At 38.8% G+C, this 15,325-nt stretch overlaps 1 protein-coding gene across 2 annotated transcripts in view; it reads left to right on the forward strand.

Moving 5' to 3' along the window:
- pms1 (PMS1 homolog 1, mismatch repair system component) overlaps positions 1-15,325 on the forward strand; it is a 36,958-nt gene that overhangs the window by 18,766 nt on the left and 2,867 nt on the right. The window contains exons 7-11 of one of the 2 annotated variants that reach the window (XR_014532654.1): positions 2,633-2,755; positions 3,704-3,856; positions 3,952-4,685; positions 13,950-14,444; positions 14,840-14,970. Coding sequence is in view for 1 of the 2 variants with exons in the window: in XM_083536264.1 (XP_083392390.1) it covers positions 2,633-2,755; positions 3,704-3,856; positions 3,952-4,685; positions 13,950-14,417; positions 14,840-14,970 (1,609 nt within the window). In the remaining variant the exon portion in view is untranslated. The remainder of the gene's footprint in view (positions 1-2,632; positions 2,756-3,703; positions 3,857-3,951; positions 4,686-13,949; positions 14,445-14,839; positions 14,971-15,325) is intronic. The other variant, XM_083536264.1, reaches the window with a different exon arrangement.

Consider the following 15,325-nt stretch of genomic DNA (forward strand, 5'->3'; position numbering starts at 1 on the left):
TGATTCTTAAATATATGTCTATAGTACATTTACGGCATTAGGCAGACGCCCTTATCCAGAGCAACTTTTATTCCCCATTCATACATCTCAGTAGCTATGGGATTAAGGACATTTCTCAGGGGCCCAGGAATGGTGGTTTGTTGAGGCTGAGATTTGAACTCAACTTTTGGATCCAAATTTCAATGCCTTAACCACTAATCTACCACCACCCCCAGTATTAGTGTATCAGAACGTTGTGGTTTGCAATCACATTCCTAGGAATAAAAATGATTGCTCTGAAAAAACTGTTAAAACGTTTAAAAACTGTAAGCTCTGTGTTATGTACGCACCTGACTACTGGATGCTCCTTTTTAAACATCCAATTCCACATTGATTTCCCATTTGCTGTTCCAATAACCTTCACTCTTTTGGGAAGATGTTCCACCAGATTTTGTGTAAAATTCGTTCTGCCACAAGGGTGATGATGTAAATGAGGTGAGGAGGCCTGGGGTGCTGTCAGCGTTCACATTCATCCCAATGGTAATTAATAGCTTTCGGAGCCACTCAAGGTCTTCCACTCCAAACCATGTGAGCCATATCAGAGGTGTTGTCATGCTGGAACAGGTTAGTTCCCCAAGGCAAGGGAAAATGTAACGCTCTCACCACCGAAGGCGTCCTATACAAATGTGTGCCTTCAACTTTGGGGTTTGGGAAAGAACCACTTCACAAAATAGGTCGGTGTCCCAATACTTTTGGCAATTTTTTGGACCTGAAGCATCTCCAAACTCTGCATCTGTATAAGCAAATTCATTACCCTGAAAAACCGCAAACAAATTTCAGCCTGGAGACGTGTGAGAAGGTGTACAAAGTGATCACACACCACGTCGGTCCTCTCAGGGTCTCTCTAATAACACGTACGCCCAGAATACAGTGAGAATTCCCTCACGTCACACGGCCCCTGAAAGTAACAGGTGTCTAACAGGTCAGGTGGATGGACCGTGTGCTGACGCCCTGCCTCAGCGCTTTAATCGCCGCACCATATGTTCGCCTCTCTGTACGCGAAAGCACCAGGAATTTCCTCTGCGTGGCCCCTTGCTGAACGTATAGAGCAACGCGTGTGCGAGACGGAGGAACATGCATCATGCCATCTGCAAGCCCAGACGAGGACACGTGTTATTTATAAGGCGTTCTCGGAATCGAGCGTCCGCGTTACGTGGAGAAAAACAAATTTATTGTTTGTTTTTCTTAATGCCTTCTTCTTGAGCGTGTCTGTTTCAGCAATCAGTCATTATCCGAGAGAGAAGTGCACTCATCAGGCCGGAGACCGTGCCAAGAACGTAAGCGAATCCTTCCTAACCCCCTCGAGCCCCATCCACCTCATGAATGTGACACGTGCAGAGCCCAGCGAAGCGTCAGGGTGCTCCGTACGGGTCATACAGGCAGGGAAGGATGCCGTTCATAGCAGCTTCTTGGCTTCAAACGTGGTATCGTTTATACCGGAGGGGAAACGCTTTACTCGCGGTCGGAACGGATTTAAGAAAGTTACAATTCAGTAGTTAACACAAATCCAAACCAACTTCTTTAAATCCTTTCACACTCCCACCTCAAATTTTTTCTCCTCTCATTATTTTTCGACTCTGCTGCTCCGGTCATGTTGAACATTTTTTTTTATTTCTCCCCCCTCCCCCCTCCTCCTCCATCCACTGTCATTGTACTGATTTCCCAAATGACATTAATTGAATTTCATGGCAGAAGACTTTTTTGTTTGGCAGTGTGATCCACATCCTGTTATCCTGGAATAATAGTTTCCTTTCAGTCCGCGAAACTCCAGGGACGGGGCTCACCTGTGCTGCAGTAATTGAGAAAATGCTGTAACAGCAGCGTGTACTTAACGAGCGCTTATTGTGGAAGTCACAATACCAGCAATTATAGAAAGAAAAAAAAATGCCCTCATTCACCAAGTGTTTAATTCAGAAGCATCCAAATATAGGGACGATTTCTAGTCTCGATTCTCACTTTTGCTGCACATATACTGCGTTTTGCCAACTTTTTTTGCTTTGCCAAGCGAAGATTATAGGAGCTTGGCAAGAGCGGCTAGTTATGAGATGACAAATTCATTCTGACTGGCCTGGGAAATCCTAATTAGGCAGTCCGATGGGGGTCAAAGACACAGCAGTGTGAATTTATGTGAAAAAATGTACCATTTTACAAAGATAAATTGTGCATGTCATGTTGAGAGATGCAGGTTTTGGATTGGGTTATGCATATCCTGAATTTATTGATCATTTTTGAGATCATTCTAGAAATTCATGGATGCAGGACTTCCCTTTGGCTCTAAACCTTGAAATACCTTAAAAAAAAATCTGTTCATCACAGGATTTCTAAACTCTGAATTGATCAATCCCATTTTCTCAGGGCATTCCAGGTTCAGTGGTTTAAACTCTAGGTGACTGTTTAGAAAGTCATGAATTCAAGCCCCACCTCTGCCAAACTATTAATGTTGGGACTTTGAGAAAAAGGGCTTAACCTTCTTTTTTTACAGAGGGGCAGTATCATGGCTGCCCCTGCGCCCTATATGTGAAGAAAATAATTTTTCTTTTGCTTTAGCGTATACGTGAAAAATAAAGCATTGTTCTTCTCCTTATTTAAACAGATTAGCATCGAAGGATACTTTCCGAAGCCAAACTCCGATCTCAACATGATGAGTTCCAGTACCTCAGACAAGATGTTTATTTATGTGAACAAGCGTCCTGTGAATCACAAAGACATCCTAAAGGTGTGTTCTCATTATTACACAATAGAGATAGAAATGAATATAAGAATTACGGTTGAGGCTCTGAGTTACTGTTCCGAAGGTAGGTAGATGTCAAGGCTGCAGCACCGCCAAGCTGTTACTTGGGCCCTTGCGCAAGGTCCCTTAAACCTTTATGCTTTAGGTGCACTGTATTATGGCCGACTCTTTATTGTTGGTATAATCCAAACTTTGGGAGACATCAAGAGGGAAAAAAGATTTCTGTGGACCAAGATGGCCGTACCCAATAATGTTCCAGTGGTCAGATACATTATGTTTATGTATATATGTACATATGTGCATTTGTATACAGGGTTGTTTCTAGCTTTTTTGACTACTATCGTCACCCACCTATTTAATAATTATTCCACAATTGCCTGAATTCAAGTATGTAAAAACAGGTAAATAATTTTAATGGGTGAGGATGAGGCCCCCAGTGGGTCGTGTCTAGTTTGCCAATGCTAAGAAACAGTGCTGTGTGGATTAACACCAATCAGGCATAGCATTATGACCACCTTCCTAATATTGTGTTGGTCCCGTTTTGCCTCAAAAACAATTCTGATCCATAAAGCATTAACAGCATTAACCTCTTCAGCAAATTGAGCTACAGTTGCTCGACTGTTGGATCGGACCAAACGGTCCAACCTTCGCTCCTCACCTGCAGGAAGTGGTCAACTGGACCACCTTTGAGAGATACTGACCACTGCAGACTGGGAACAGCCCACAATAGCTGTAGCGTGAAGACGCTCTGACCCAGTCGTCTAGTCTTCACAATTTGTTAAACTCACTCAAATCCTTACGCTGACCAATTTTTCCTGTTTCTAACATCAGCTTTGAAGACAAAATGTTCAACTGCTGCCATTTACACATATCCACCCACTAACAGGTGCCATAGCTTTCCTTCATGGAGTTTTACATTTCTTTATCCTCCAGCTTGTAAAGCAATACTATGCTAATTCAGCTCATTCGAATAACGAATCGGCCGGTCGCCGCTTTCCAATCATGATGCTGAACATCACCGTCCCTGGTTCGAGCGTGGATGTTAATCTGACCCCTGACAAATTGCAAGTGATGCTCGAGAACAAGGTACAAACACATGTCATTGAACATCACTGCATCATTTTACATTCGAATTCATTTCCACCCACCAATCCGATGTTTTCTATTAATTCCCCCTTCAGGATGCTGTGCTTTTAGCCGTGGAGTCTGTTATGATCTCATTATATGGCTCTTATTCTGTTGGGAATGAAAGCCATGAATCGGCAGAACAGTCTCATTCTGTGGTGGAACTTACTAAAGAACCGGAGAAAGTGCAGGAAAAAGATGCACCACAGTCTAGCGTGGTTTCTACACCTTTGGTGCTTGGCAACTCCACTCCAATCAAAAAGGACAGCGAGACGTCTCTACCCGGTACTGCTAACACAAGCTCGTCTTCCTCATCAGAAGATTGGATAATCAACACAAGTTTAAGCGATTCATCGTTTTCCGAGAACGTAGGTTTGAATTCTACAATCCCTCCTGAGGACAAACAAGAGAGCTGTACCGAGGAGATCTCGGCAGAGAGTTGGACCATGGGTAAGGCTTTCACAGATCCCACCACTGGAGACCGTCTAGAGCCTGTGAAGCTCCATCAGCCAGGAGCTCAAAATGACGTTGACCTCGATCCCGAATTCGGAACGAAAAGTAGCAACCCGTGCAAGAGAGCCACAAATGTTATAGTGGCGAAAACGGCCAAATTAACGGCCTACGACCTGATCAGCAGCCGCTCCGTGCGTCAGCCACTTTCTGCCTTCGCTCTGTTTGAGCAGGACACCAGATCATCTGTCCTGCTGGAGAAGCCACGAGCCAGTCTGCAGGATGTCACTGCTGATGTAAAAGAGAGATGGGAAAGCCTCGGGGAGGAAGAAAGAAAGAAGTAAGTTTCCAGATTTCACTCCCAAAGCTGCATTTTCCAGTTGTTGTGATTCACTCTCTTGGTTTTAGGGAGGGAGAGAGGGAGGGAGGGGGGAGGGAGGAGGGTAGACGGAATAGACTTGCCACTTGCAAGCATAAAATATGGTGTGGAAAGTCTGCTTGATTTGTCCGGGTTGCTGTCCAAAGCAGAGAGGGATTGATATGAACTACGGTCGTGTTTTCCAGACAACTGGGTTTGATTACTTGGTTCGCTGGTCAATAATGTTTCCGCTGTAAAAGAGGTATTCAGGATTCCGGAGAATGCCATGGTGTATTTATAACAACAACCGAATCTCACATAAGTCAGTGTCAGTGTAGAGGTGGTTTATAGTATGTAAAAATAAAAATAAATCAGATCAACTGTGAATATTTAGGGTATTAATAAGAAAGGAATTCGTTGGTACATTTTATATTCCAGGGGGTATTCCCATCTTTCTCCTAGTGTTCTCTGGATAGACTCTGGGTCCAGAGATTTCACTGACAAGTAATTATGAACTCTTTAGCTTTTAAAAAGCTTCATTTACATGCTTTTGACTAAAGTCTTTATCATATGTCCTCTCAGAGATTTAAGACTAAACACTTCGTACTAATGCTATTGGTCCTAATGGAGTCGCAAAGGGGCCCCGAGTCTGACGATGATCAATCTCCATGAGAACAGTTCGGAAGTCATTTTATCCGCTCCATCTTATCGTTTTTTAAGTTATAAAAGGCGGTATCAAAAACTTTCCAGACTAGTTTTGTAACACGGCAACAGATTACACACACAGTCGCTGGGAGCACCGACCTTCCAAAATCAGTGTGCCGAAAGACATTGAGACACATGTGTACATCGGGGGGACTTGTGTAACTGGTGGTATTCTGAGCGTTACCACGGCTGCTATTCTGACCACTCTTTATTTGCACCCATTCTTTTTGGTCTCAACCTTTTCAAAGTTTCCTGGGCTCCCATTCCAACCACTAAATAAGACAATAGTACCACCAGGATGGTGTATATTTCAAAAAGTTTTTTTTGGGGGGGGTTTTATCAAATGAGAGAATTCTTTGACTTTTATAGCAACATCTATTGGTTTTATTTGAAAATAATTTTGTTTGACTATGTTATTTTTCTCTCAACTTCACTATTAGAGAATAATCTGTGAAGATGCTTGAAATATAACTTGCATGTCTGTTGTTCTGCCAGTTGGCAGCACTGAGAGTTCCATTACAGCGAGCAGTATCAGTCTTTTCTTTGTTTTTGTTTTTTGTTGCGTTAAATTGTTTAATTGCAATAAGATAACTGTTAGAAATCATGTCAGGCCACGTCTGCTATTCTGACCACCTGCACACCCGGTCACCGAGCTCTCCTTACACGGGTTTTTTTGCCAGAAACGACACGATCTTGCTTCCGCACCCTCCCTACTTGTCAGATTAGGCTCCTATGGAAGTAGCAGGAATGCTGGGAGCACCATATTGTAGAGAAATAAAGTACTTTCTGGTAAACAGAGCTAGTCTCAAAACCTTTTAATACAACCTGGATGCTAAAATTCCTTTTCTCTTTATCTAGGCATGTCTACCTGAAGATTCTCAATCTGATCAATCAGCTGATTGATAGTGATCGTGCTTAAACAACAAATTGCATGAAATAAAGCTTGATGTTGGGTAAAAAAAACATATCTCATTTCAATAATCAATAATAATCAAATTATTTACACATTATGCCAGATAGGGCACTGAAAACGAACATAAATATTTATTATCAGGAGAAATTTTCCCAAAATGTTTATCCTGTCAGAATCCATTGTCCATTAAACATATTTAGCTGCGCTGTAATACTTCTGTCTCTTTCTTCTGTGGATACTTTTGAAAAGATTTTTCATCAAGTTAAAATTTTGTCTTCAGGTATTTAAAAATAAACAAATAAATCAAACATATTATTTATTTTTATGTTCATATAACTAAACCTGAATTCTTTAAATTGTTTGTAAAAATATGCTATTTACACTTAGTTAAAATCCAATAAAATGTAATGTCTCACCCACATTCATATATATATATATATATATATATATATATATATATATATATATATATATATATATATATATATATATATATATATAAAATAAAAAATATATTAAAATAAAATAAAATAGATACATACAAATTTTTATATATATATATATATAAGTATAAAATACAACTATAAAAATATACTATAAAAAAAAATATATATATAATTTATTTTACTATAAAGTTTAACATAAGTATAAATATTATACTACATACTCATATATATGACAATTAAAAAGTTTTTTTTTATTAGAATAATAATTTTGAGCCTCAGTATGAGCATATAATATGTGAAGATTTTTTATATATAACCTTATATATATACAGTATATATATATTATATACTGTATATATATATATATATATATATATATATATATATATATATATATATATATATATATATATATAATTTTTTAGATCGTTCTTGATATTGGCGGCACTACGAGTTTCAATACAATGAATGATTTTATTAATTTACTTTAAACTTTAAATAGTTTAATTGCAGTGAGATAACTAAGAGAAATCTTGTCCGGCAGCACACTAGAGTCATTACTGAATTACAGAATCCTTTAAGAGAGCAGTACACTGGTGTGTAATCGCCTGCATCATCTGATCTTCATAACGCTCAAAATGAAAAAGGAAAGACCTCGTGAAACGAGTCCATTATTCCTCTCAGGAACAGTAAGCAAAAGAAAAAAAAGAGAGATCCGAATGATTGCGTGCCTGTTGAGTCTAATTGGACGGATGGAAAAAAGTGCATCATTATATCCAGGGGCATTTGTGGAAGGTATGGTAGGGTGTATGGAAAAAGCCATGTCTTTTCGCGTGCTATTGTGCAGTAATAAACAAGCCTGAGCTAGTGCTTGGCTCGTTTTCCGGCCACTGTTCAGTAGCACACCCTTTTTAGGAATCTAGTTCACGTGAAGTCATGTTGCACTGGCGCATCACGCACGGGCCTGTGGCGCATGAGGTCTTTATTAAGAATGAGTTCATAACTCTTTACACCTATTTAGTTTTTTCCAGCAATATGTGGTTCCTTCTCAAACTGTTACCTCACAACTGCAGGCACACAATAGTCTTGGACGTCTTTGGGATGCAGTAACATAACATTTTTCCCTCACTTGATTTAGGAGAGCCAAACCTGTTTCAGCATCACTGTGCACAAAGTCAGCTCTATGAAGACCTGTTTACCTGGGTCTGAGTGGTAGATCTCCTGCTATAGAGCTGTAGAGCTAAATGGTTCGGTGTCCACAAACATTTGTCCATTTAGTGTATTTAGGTCTCATTGCCATGGTCAGGTGGAGGAGTGGATCTACATTGAGGGATAAATAAGAACTTGGACACCCAAAGTTGATGTTAGAAGCAGGAAAAATGGGCGAGCGTAAGGATTTGAGTGCAAACTGTGACGTCTAGACGTCTGGGTCAGAGCATCTTCAAAACTGCAGCTCTTGTGAGATGTTCCTGGTCTGCAGTGTCAGTATCTATTAAAAGTGCTCCAAAGAAGGAACAGCAGTGAACCGGCGACAGGGTCGTAGGCGGCCAAGGATCATTAATGCACGTGGGGAGTGAAGGCTGGTCCGTGTGGTCCGATCCAACAGACGAGCTCCTGTAGCTTAAACTGCTAAAGAAGTTCATGATGTTGATGCTCCACAGGTTAGGACTGTTTCAGCAGCAAAAGCAGGATCCACACAATATTATGCAGGTGAGCATAATGTTATGTCTGATTGGTGTATCTGAGCAAACAGTATGTATTTATGAGCAAAGATGTTGGGAAATAAAAGGGAAAACTCATTTGGACACCAAAAATGACCAAGCGAATTACAAAAGCTGTTGGCAGTCACAGATTCAAATTAATTAATGGAACGAATGTTTGGAGATTTTTTATTTGTTGTATCCCACACAGTATGCACTCTCTCTCGCTCTCTGCTACAGCTTTGTCTTTGTAGATTTATTCCAAAACTTAGGCTCAAATTTTGAAAACTTCAAATGGTAAAGTTGCTTTTACTATTTTAAGTGATACTATATCACAGACGCAGATCATCCTAAATATTCCAGGCTAAAAGCGTTATCACGCTCGGCCCCATTTGTATAAACAAAATCCAAATATTTAGGAAAAAGTTACCAATTGCCAGGAAAAATCTCTCTTTGATCGTAATCCTTCTCGAACTCGTGGTTGCCTTTGATGCCGTGATTCACCACATGACGCCGTTTATCTTCCACTCGTTCCCAAACCATTCATCTGTTTTGCTATATTTAAAATGAGATTTTTTTTCTCTTTGCGAATCAGATACAATCCTATAGTGCATGAGGACTGATGTTTCATCCGTTTTGCACTCGCAGCATGCACCTGCAGTTAGTGCACATTTACTGTTTAATGCAGAAATGGAAGAAACTCTCGGTTGTAACTGTGGATTCATCTCATGACCGCAGACATGTTTTGAAGAAAAATAAAAGGGGTTAGTAGTTAGGGGTAGGGGTCAGGGTTAGGTGTTAGGGCTAGGTGTTGGGGTTAGGTGTTGGGGTTAGGGGAAGGGGTTTGGGTTAAAGTTTACAATTTGAGATTAGAATTAGGATTATTGGTAAAATATTGAAATTAGGGGTTGAATGGTTAAGTGTTTTGGATTAGGAGGTGATTTTAGTGTTCAGGTTTGAGATTAGCATTAGAGTTATGGGTAAAAGTTTGTGAGTGGGGGGTTGAAGTTACGGTTATGGATAAGGATTTTGCATTAGGGTTTAAGGTTAAGATCTCGGGTTAGGGTTAGGGTTGAGTTTGGGTTAAAGAGGGTTATTGGTAATAGGAGATGAGTTTAGGGTTTAAGATTATGATTAGGGTAAGAGTTTTGGATTAGGGGTTGAGGTTAAAATGAGGGGTTAGGTTTATGGGTAAGAGTTTTGGATTAGGGGTTGAGGTTAAAATGAGGGGTTAGGTTTATGGTAAGAGTTTTGGATTAGGGGTTGAGGTTAAAATAAGGGGTTAGGTTTATGGGTAAGAGTTTTGGATTAGGGGTTGAGGTTAAAATAAGGGGTTAGGTTTATGGGTAAGGGTTTTGGATTAGGGGTTGAGGTTAAAATGAGGGGTTAGGTTTATGGGTAAGAGTTTTGGATTAGGGGTTGAGGTTAAAATGAGGGGTTAGGTTTATGGGTAAGAGTTTTGGATTAGGGGTTGAGGTTAAAATGAGGGGTTAGGTTTATGGGTAAGGGTTTTGGATTAGGGGTTGAGGTTAAAATGAGGGGTTAGGTTTATGTGTAAGGGTTTTGTATTAGGGGTTGAGGTTAAAATGAGGGGTTAGGTTTATGGGTAAGGGTTTTGGATTAGGGGTTGAGGTTAAAATGAGGGGTTAGGTTTATGGGTAAGAGTTTTGGATTAGGGGTTGAGGTTAAAATGAGGGATTAGGTTTATGGTTAAGAGTTTTGGATTAGGGGTTGAGGTTAAAATGAGGGGTTAGGTTTATGGGTAAGAGTTTTGGATTAGGGGTTGAGGTTAAAATGAGGGGTTAGGTTTATGGGTAAGGGTTTTGGATTAGGGGTTGAGGTTAAAATGAGGGGTTAGGTTTATGGGTAAGGGTTTTGGATTAGGGGTTGAGGTTAAAATGAGGGGTTAGGTTTATGGGTAAGGGTTTTGGATTAGGGGTTGAGGTTAAAATGAGGGGTTAGGTTTATGGGTAAGAGTTTTGGATTAGGGGTTGAGGTTAAAATGAGGGATTAGGTTTATGGGTAAGAGTTTTGGATTAGGGGTTGAGGTTAAAATGAGGGATTAGGTTTATGGGTAAGGGTTTTGGATTAGGGGTTGAGGTTAAAATGAGGGGTTAGGTTTATGGGTAAGAGTTTTGGATTAGGGGTTGAGGTTAAAATGAGGGGTTAGGTTTATGGGTAAGAGTTTTGGATTAGGGGTTGAGGTTAAAATGAGGGATTAGGTTTATGGGTAAGGGTTTTGGATTAGGGGTTGAGGTTAAAATGAGGGGTTAGGTTTATGGGTAAGAGTTTTGGATTAGGGGTTGAGGTTAAAATGAGGGGTTAGGTTTATGGGTAAGGGTTTTGGATTAGGGGTTGAGGGTAAAATGAGGGGTTAGGTTTATGGGTAAGAGTTTTGGATTAGGGGTTGAGGTTAAAATGAGGGACTAGGTTTATGGGTAAGGGTTTTGGATTAGGGGTTGAGGTTAAAATGAGGGATTAGGTTTATGGGTAAGGGTTTTGGATTAGGGGTTGAGGTTAAAATGAGGGGTTAGGTTTATGGGTAAGGGTTTTGGATTAGGGGTTGAGGTTAAAATGAGGGGTTAGGTTTATGGGTAAGGGTTTTGGATTAGGGGTTGAGGTTAAAATGAGGGGTTAGGTTTATGGGTAAGGGTTTTGGATTAGGGGTTGAGGTTAAAATGAGGGATTAGGTTTATGGGTAAGAGTTTTGGATTAGGGGTTGAGGTTAAAATGAGGGGTTAGGTTTATGGGTAAGGGTTTTGGATTAGGGGTTGAGGTTAAAATGAGGGGTTAGGTTTATGGGTAAGGGTTTTGGATTAGGGGTTGAGGTTAAAATGAGGGATTAGGTTTATGGGTAAGAGTTTTGGATTAGGGGTTGAGGTTAAAATGAGGGATTAGGTTTATGGTTAAGAGTTTTGGATTAGGGGTTGAGGTTAAAATGAGGGGTTAGGTTTATGGGTAAGAGTTTTGGATTAGGGGTTGAGGTTAAAATGAGGGGTTAGGTTTATGGGTAAGGGTTTTGGATTAGGGGTTGAGGTTAAAATGAGGGGTTAGGTTTATGGGTAAGGGTTTTGGATTAGGGGTTGAGGTTAAAATGAGGGGTTAGGTTTATGGGTAAGGGTTTTGGATTAGGGGTTGAGGTTAAAATGAGGGGTTAGGTTTATGGGTAAGAGTTTTGGATTAGGGGTTGAGGTTAAAATGAGGGGTTAGGTTTATGGGTAAGGGTTTTGGATTAGGGGTTGAGGTTAAAATGAGGGATTAGGTTTATGGGTAAGAGTTTTGGATTAGGGGTTGAGGTTAAAATGAGGGGTTAGGTTTATGGGTAAAGGTTTTGGATTAGGGGTTGAGGTTAAGATTAAGGTTATGGTAAGGGTTTTGGATTAGGTTTAAGGTTGAGGTTAGAATTAGGGGTTTAGAGTTAAGGTTATGGGTAAGGGTTTTAGGGATTGGGGGTTGAGGCTAAGATTATATCAAACTCATAATTTCAAACTCATTTATTATTTTTATTCTCATTAATAAAAATAAAGCACATCTTTAGATCACAGTGTGAAATAATGCTTAAAATCATAACAATGCTTGAAATAAAATCTGAAATATATTCCGGTACACTGAATTGATCTGAAATAACCAACTGATTACCACATTACCAATTGCTCTATTACATGAAACTAAATACAATATTAAAAATCAGGATAGAAATCCAAATGTTGCAGAATTTCTAATAGACTGTAGAGAAGAAATAGAAAAGAAAAGACAAGAGTTTGCTAAATAAACAAACAAATAGAATATTATTTAGCAGTGTTAAATATTTGCTAAAGTTATTTCCAGTTATTAAATTTTTTTTTAATAATGTTTGGTTGTATGCTTTTTTATTCTTGGTCTAATCCTCTATTGTATAGTTTTGTAATGCGTGTGTGGTGATTTGACAGCAACACATATACTATAAATACAAACATTATTGGACACCTGACCATAAGATTGTTATGTGCTTCTTTTTGAACAACTTATTCCATATTTAGTCCCCATTTCCTGTTAGAATGACTTCCACTCTTCTGGGTAGATGTTCCACTGGGTTGTTTTGAGATTTGTGCTCATTCATAGACAAGGGTGTTAGTAAAGTCACTGATGTAAGTGAGGTGAGGAGGCCTGGGGTGCAGTCAGATAAGGTGTTTAATAAGGTTGGAGCTCTATAGCAGGAGATCTTTCACATCCTCCAGGTTTCGTCATGCTGGTGATGCTGCAACAGATTTGGGTCTCCAAGTTCAAGTGACGGGAAAATTTCATGCAACACATCTAAATACATCCAATACAGTGGTGTACCTCCAAGTTTGTGGGAACAGTTTTAAAAAAAAAAGCTCCGGAATATAACCCGGAAAGTCAGGTGTCCCAATACTTTTATCCATTTATTGTAGATTAGGATCAGTTTCATCTTAGTATTTGCCAGTACTTTCTACGTGTCTGGTTTGTTTCTTTATTTTTCTTTACTCTCTCTCTCTCCTTTTTTTTTTTTGTTTCATCTCTCTCTCTTTCTTTTCTTTCTTTCTTTTCTTTCTTTCTTTCTTTCTTTCTTTCTTTCTTTCTTTCTTTCTTTCTTTCTTTCTTTCTTTCTTTCTTTCTTTCTTTCTTTCTTTCAAAATGTCTTTGTAGTTCCTTTATTTTTCTTTGCTCTCTCCCTTCTTTTTTATGTTTTTCTTCCATCTTGTTCATTCTTTTTTGTGCCACTTTTTTTCTTTTTGTTATTCTTTCTTTCTTTCTTTCTTTCTTTCTTTCTTTCTTTCTTTCTTTCTTTCTTTCTTTCTTTCTTTCTTTCTACATGTCTTTTTTGTTCCTTTATTTTTTCTTTGCTCTCTCTCCTCTTTCTTTTTTTATTTTTTTCTTTTATCTTTTTCTTTCTTTCTTTCTTTCTTTCTTTCTTTCTTTCTTTCTTTCTTTCTTTCTTTCTTTCTTTCTTTCTTTCAAAATGTCTTTGTAGTTCCTTTATTTTTCTTTGCTCTCTCCCTTCTTTTTTATGTTTTTCTTCCATCTTGTTCATTCTTTTTTGTGCCACTTTTTTTCTTTTTGTTATTCTTTCTTTCTTTCTTTCTTTCTTTCTTTCTTTCTTTCTTTCTTTCTTTCTTTCTTTCTTTCTTTCTTTCTTTCTTTCTTTCTTTCTTTCTTTCTTTCTTTCTTTCTTTCTTTCTTTCTACATGTCTTTTTTGTTCCTTTATTTTTTCTTTGCTCTCTCTCCTCTTTCTTTTTTTATTTTTTTCTTTTATCTTTTTCTTTCTTTCTTTCTTTCTTTCTTTCTTTCTTTCTTTCTTTCTTTCTTTCTTTCTTTCTTTCTTTCTTTCTTTCTTTCTTTCTTTCTTTCTTTCTTTCTTTCTTTCATCTTTGTGAAAGTCAGTGTTTCTGTACAATAGATGGGTGTTTATTGCAGCACGACTCTATATTTGATGCTTGAAGCAGTTAATCGTATCCATAACTGTTGCTCGTTCCATCTCAGGTATGAAGAAAAAGCCCAGAAGTCCCTGGAGTCCTACAATGAGCAGAAGAAGCGTGCCTCCTCTGGTGTCACTTTTGACCGTCAGCATCAGAAAGCCGATTCTCTTCTTAACAAACCCCAGGGTGTGAAACGTAAAGCCCCCGAGTCCGATCAGCAGACCCTGGACCAACTCTTCACCTCTCAGCCCGAAAGAAAGAAAAAACCTACCGATGGGTCCAAGTGTCTCCAGTTCAGCATGGACACGCTGAGACAAGCTCTTCAGCCCAAGCTTCGAATTGGGCCAAGCGAGCAGAACCTCCGGCTTGTAAACCGCTTGCCTTCTCACTGCGCCTGGGTTGTTTCATGTGGCAGAAAGCTCATGTTGTTAAATCCGTTCAGGGTGGAGGAAGCCCTGCTGTTTAAGAGACTTCTGGAGAATAATATACTTCCAGCAGCGAGCCTGCAGACTCCGATACGGCTCACAGATGGGTAGTGTGTCTCATCTTCTCACCTCATGTGGGTTAGAAAAAAACTCTCAGATCAGAATTATACTGATGTACTGAAGTACTTATTTTCTTTTTTTATAATCTTCTTTCTGTCATTTTTTTCTTTCTAAATTTTGTTCTTTCCTTCTTTCTTTCTTTCTTTGCTCCATTCTCTTATATTCTTTCTTCTTTTCTTTAATCTTTTCTTTCTTCTTTTCTTACTTTTTTATATTCTTCTTTCTTTTTTTCTCTTTGTTTTCAAATATCTTTGTAATTAATGAATTTATGTATTTTTTTTCTTCTTTATTTCTTTCTTTCTTTTTTTAATTTTCTTATATAATAATTTTTTTTAATTGAAAATTTTATTGAATTTTTTTTTATACTTTTAACATTTCTAAATTTCTTTATTTATGTCTTTTTTCTCAGTGTTCTTGGTGGTCCTGAATACATGGAAGTTCTCATGAATATGGAGAAAGGCAGTCCATCCTTCACTGGGGAAGTCCTTTTTACTGATGCCAGACTGGTGGCCAATGGATTTCAGATCAGACTTACTCCAGGTATTACCTATGGATGGATGGATGGATGGATGACCTGTGATTTGGCTCCAATGGGTGGAGGAATTGGTTCAATCAGAACCCTATTTCTGTAAGAGAGCTGTGTTGGCTGTGAGCTTTGGTGTGTTTGGGGGTCTCTTAGTTTAAAGAGAAGTTGTTATGCTACGATGGATGGATGTTTGGATGGATGGATGGATGGATGGATGGATGGATGAATAGATGGATGAATAGATGGATGAATAGATGGATGAATAGATGGATGAATAGATGGATAGATAGATGTTTGAATGTATGTTTGGATAGATATTTGGGGGTCTCTTAGTTTAAAGAGAAGTTGTAATTATACAGTGGATGGATG

This window comes from Silurus aristotelis, assembly GCF_946808225.1.
Source record: "Silurus aristotelis genome assembly, chromosome: 3".
NCBI lineage: Eukaryota > Metazoa > Chordata > Actinopteri > Siluriformes > Siluridae > Silurus > Silurus aristotelis.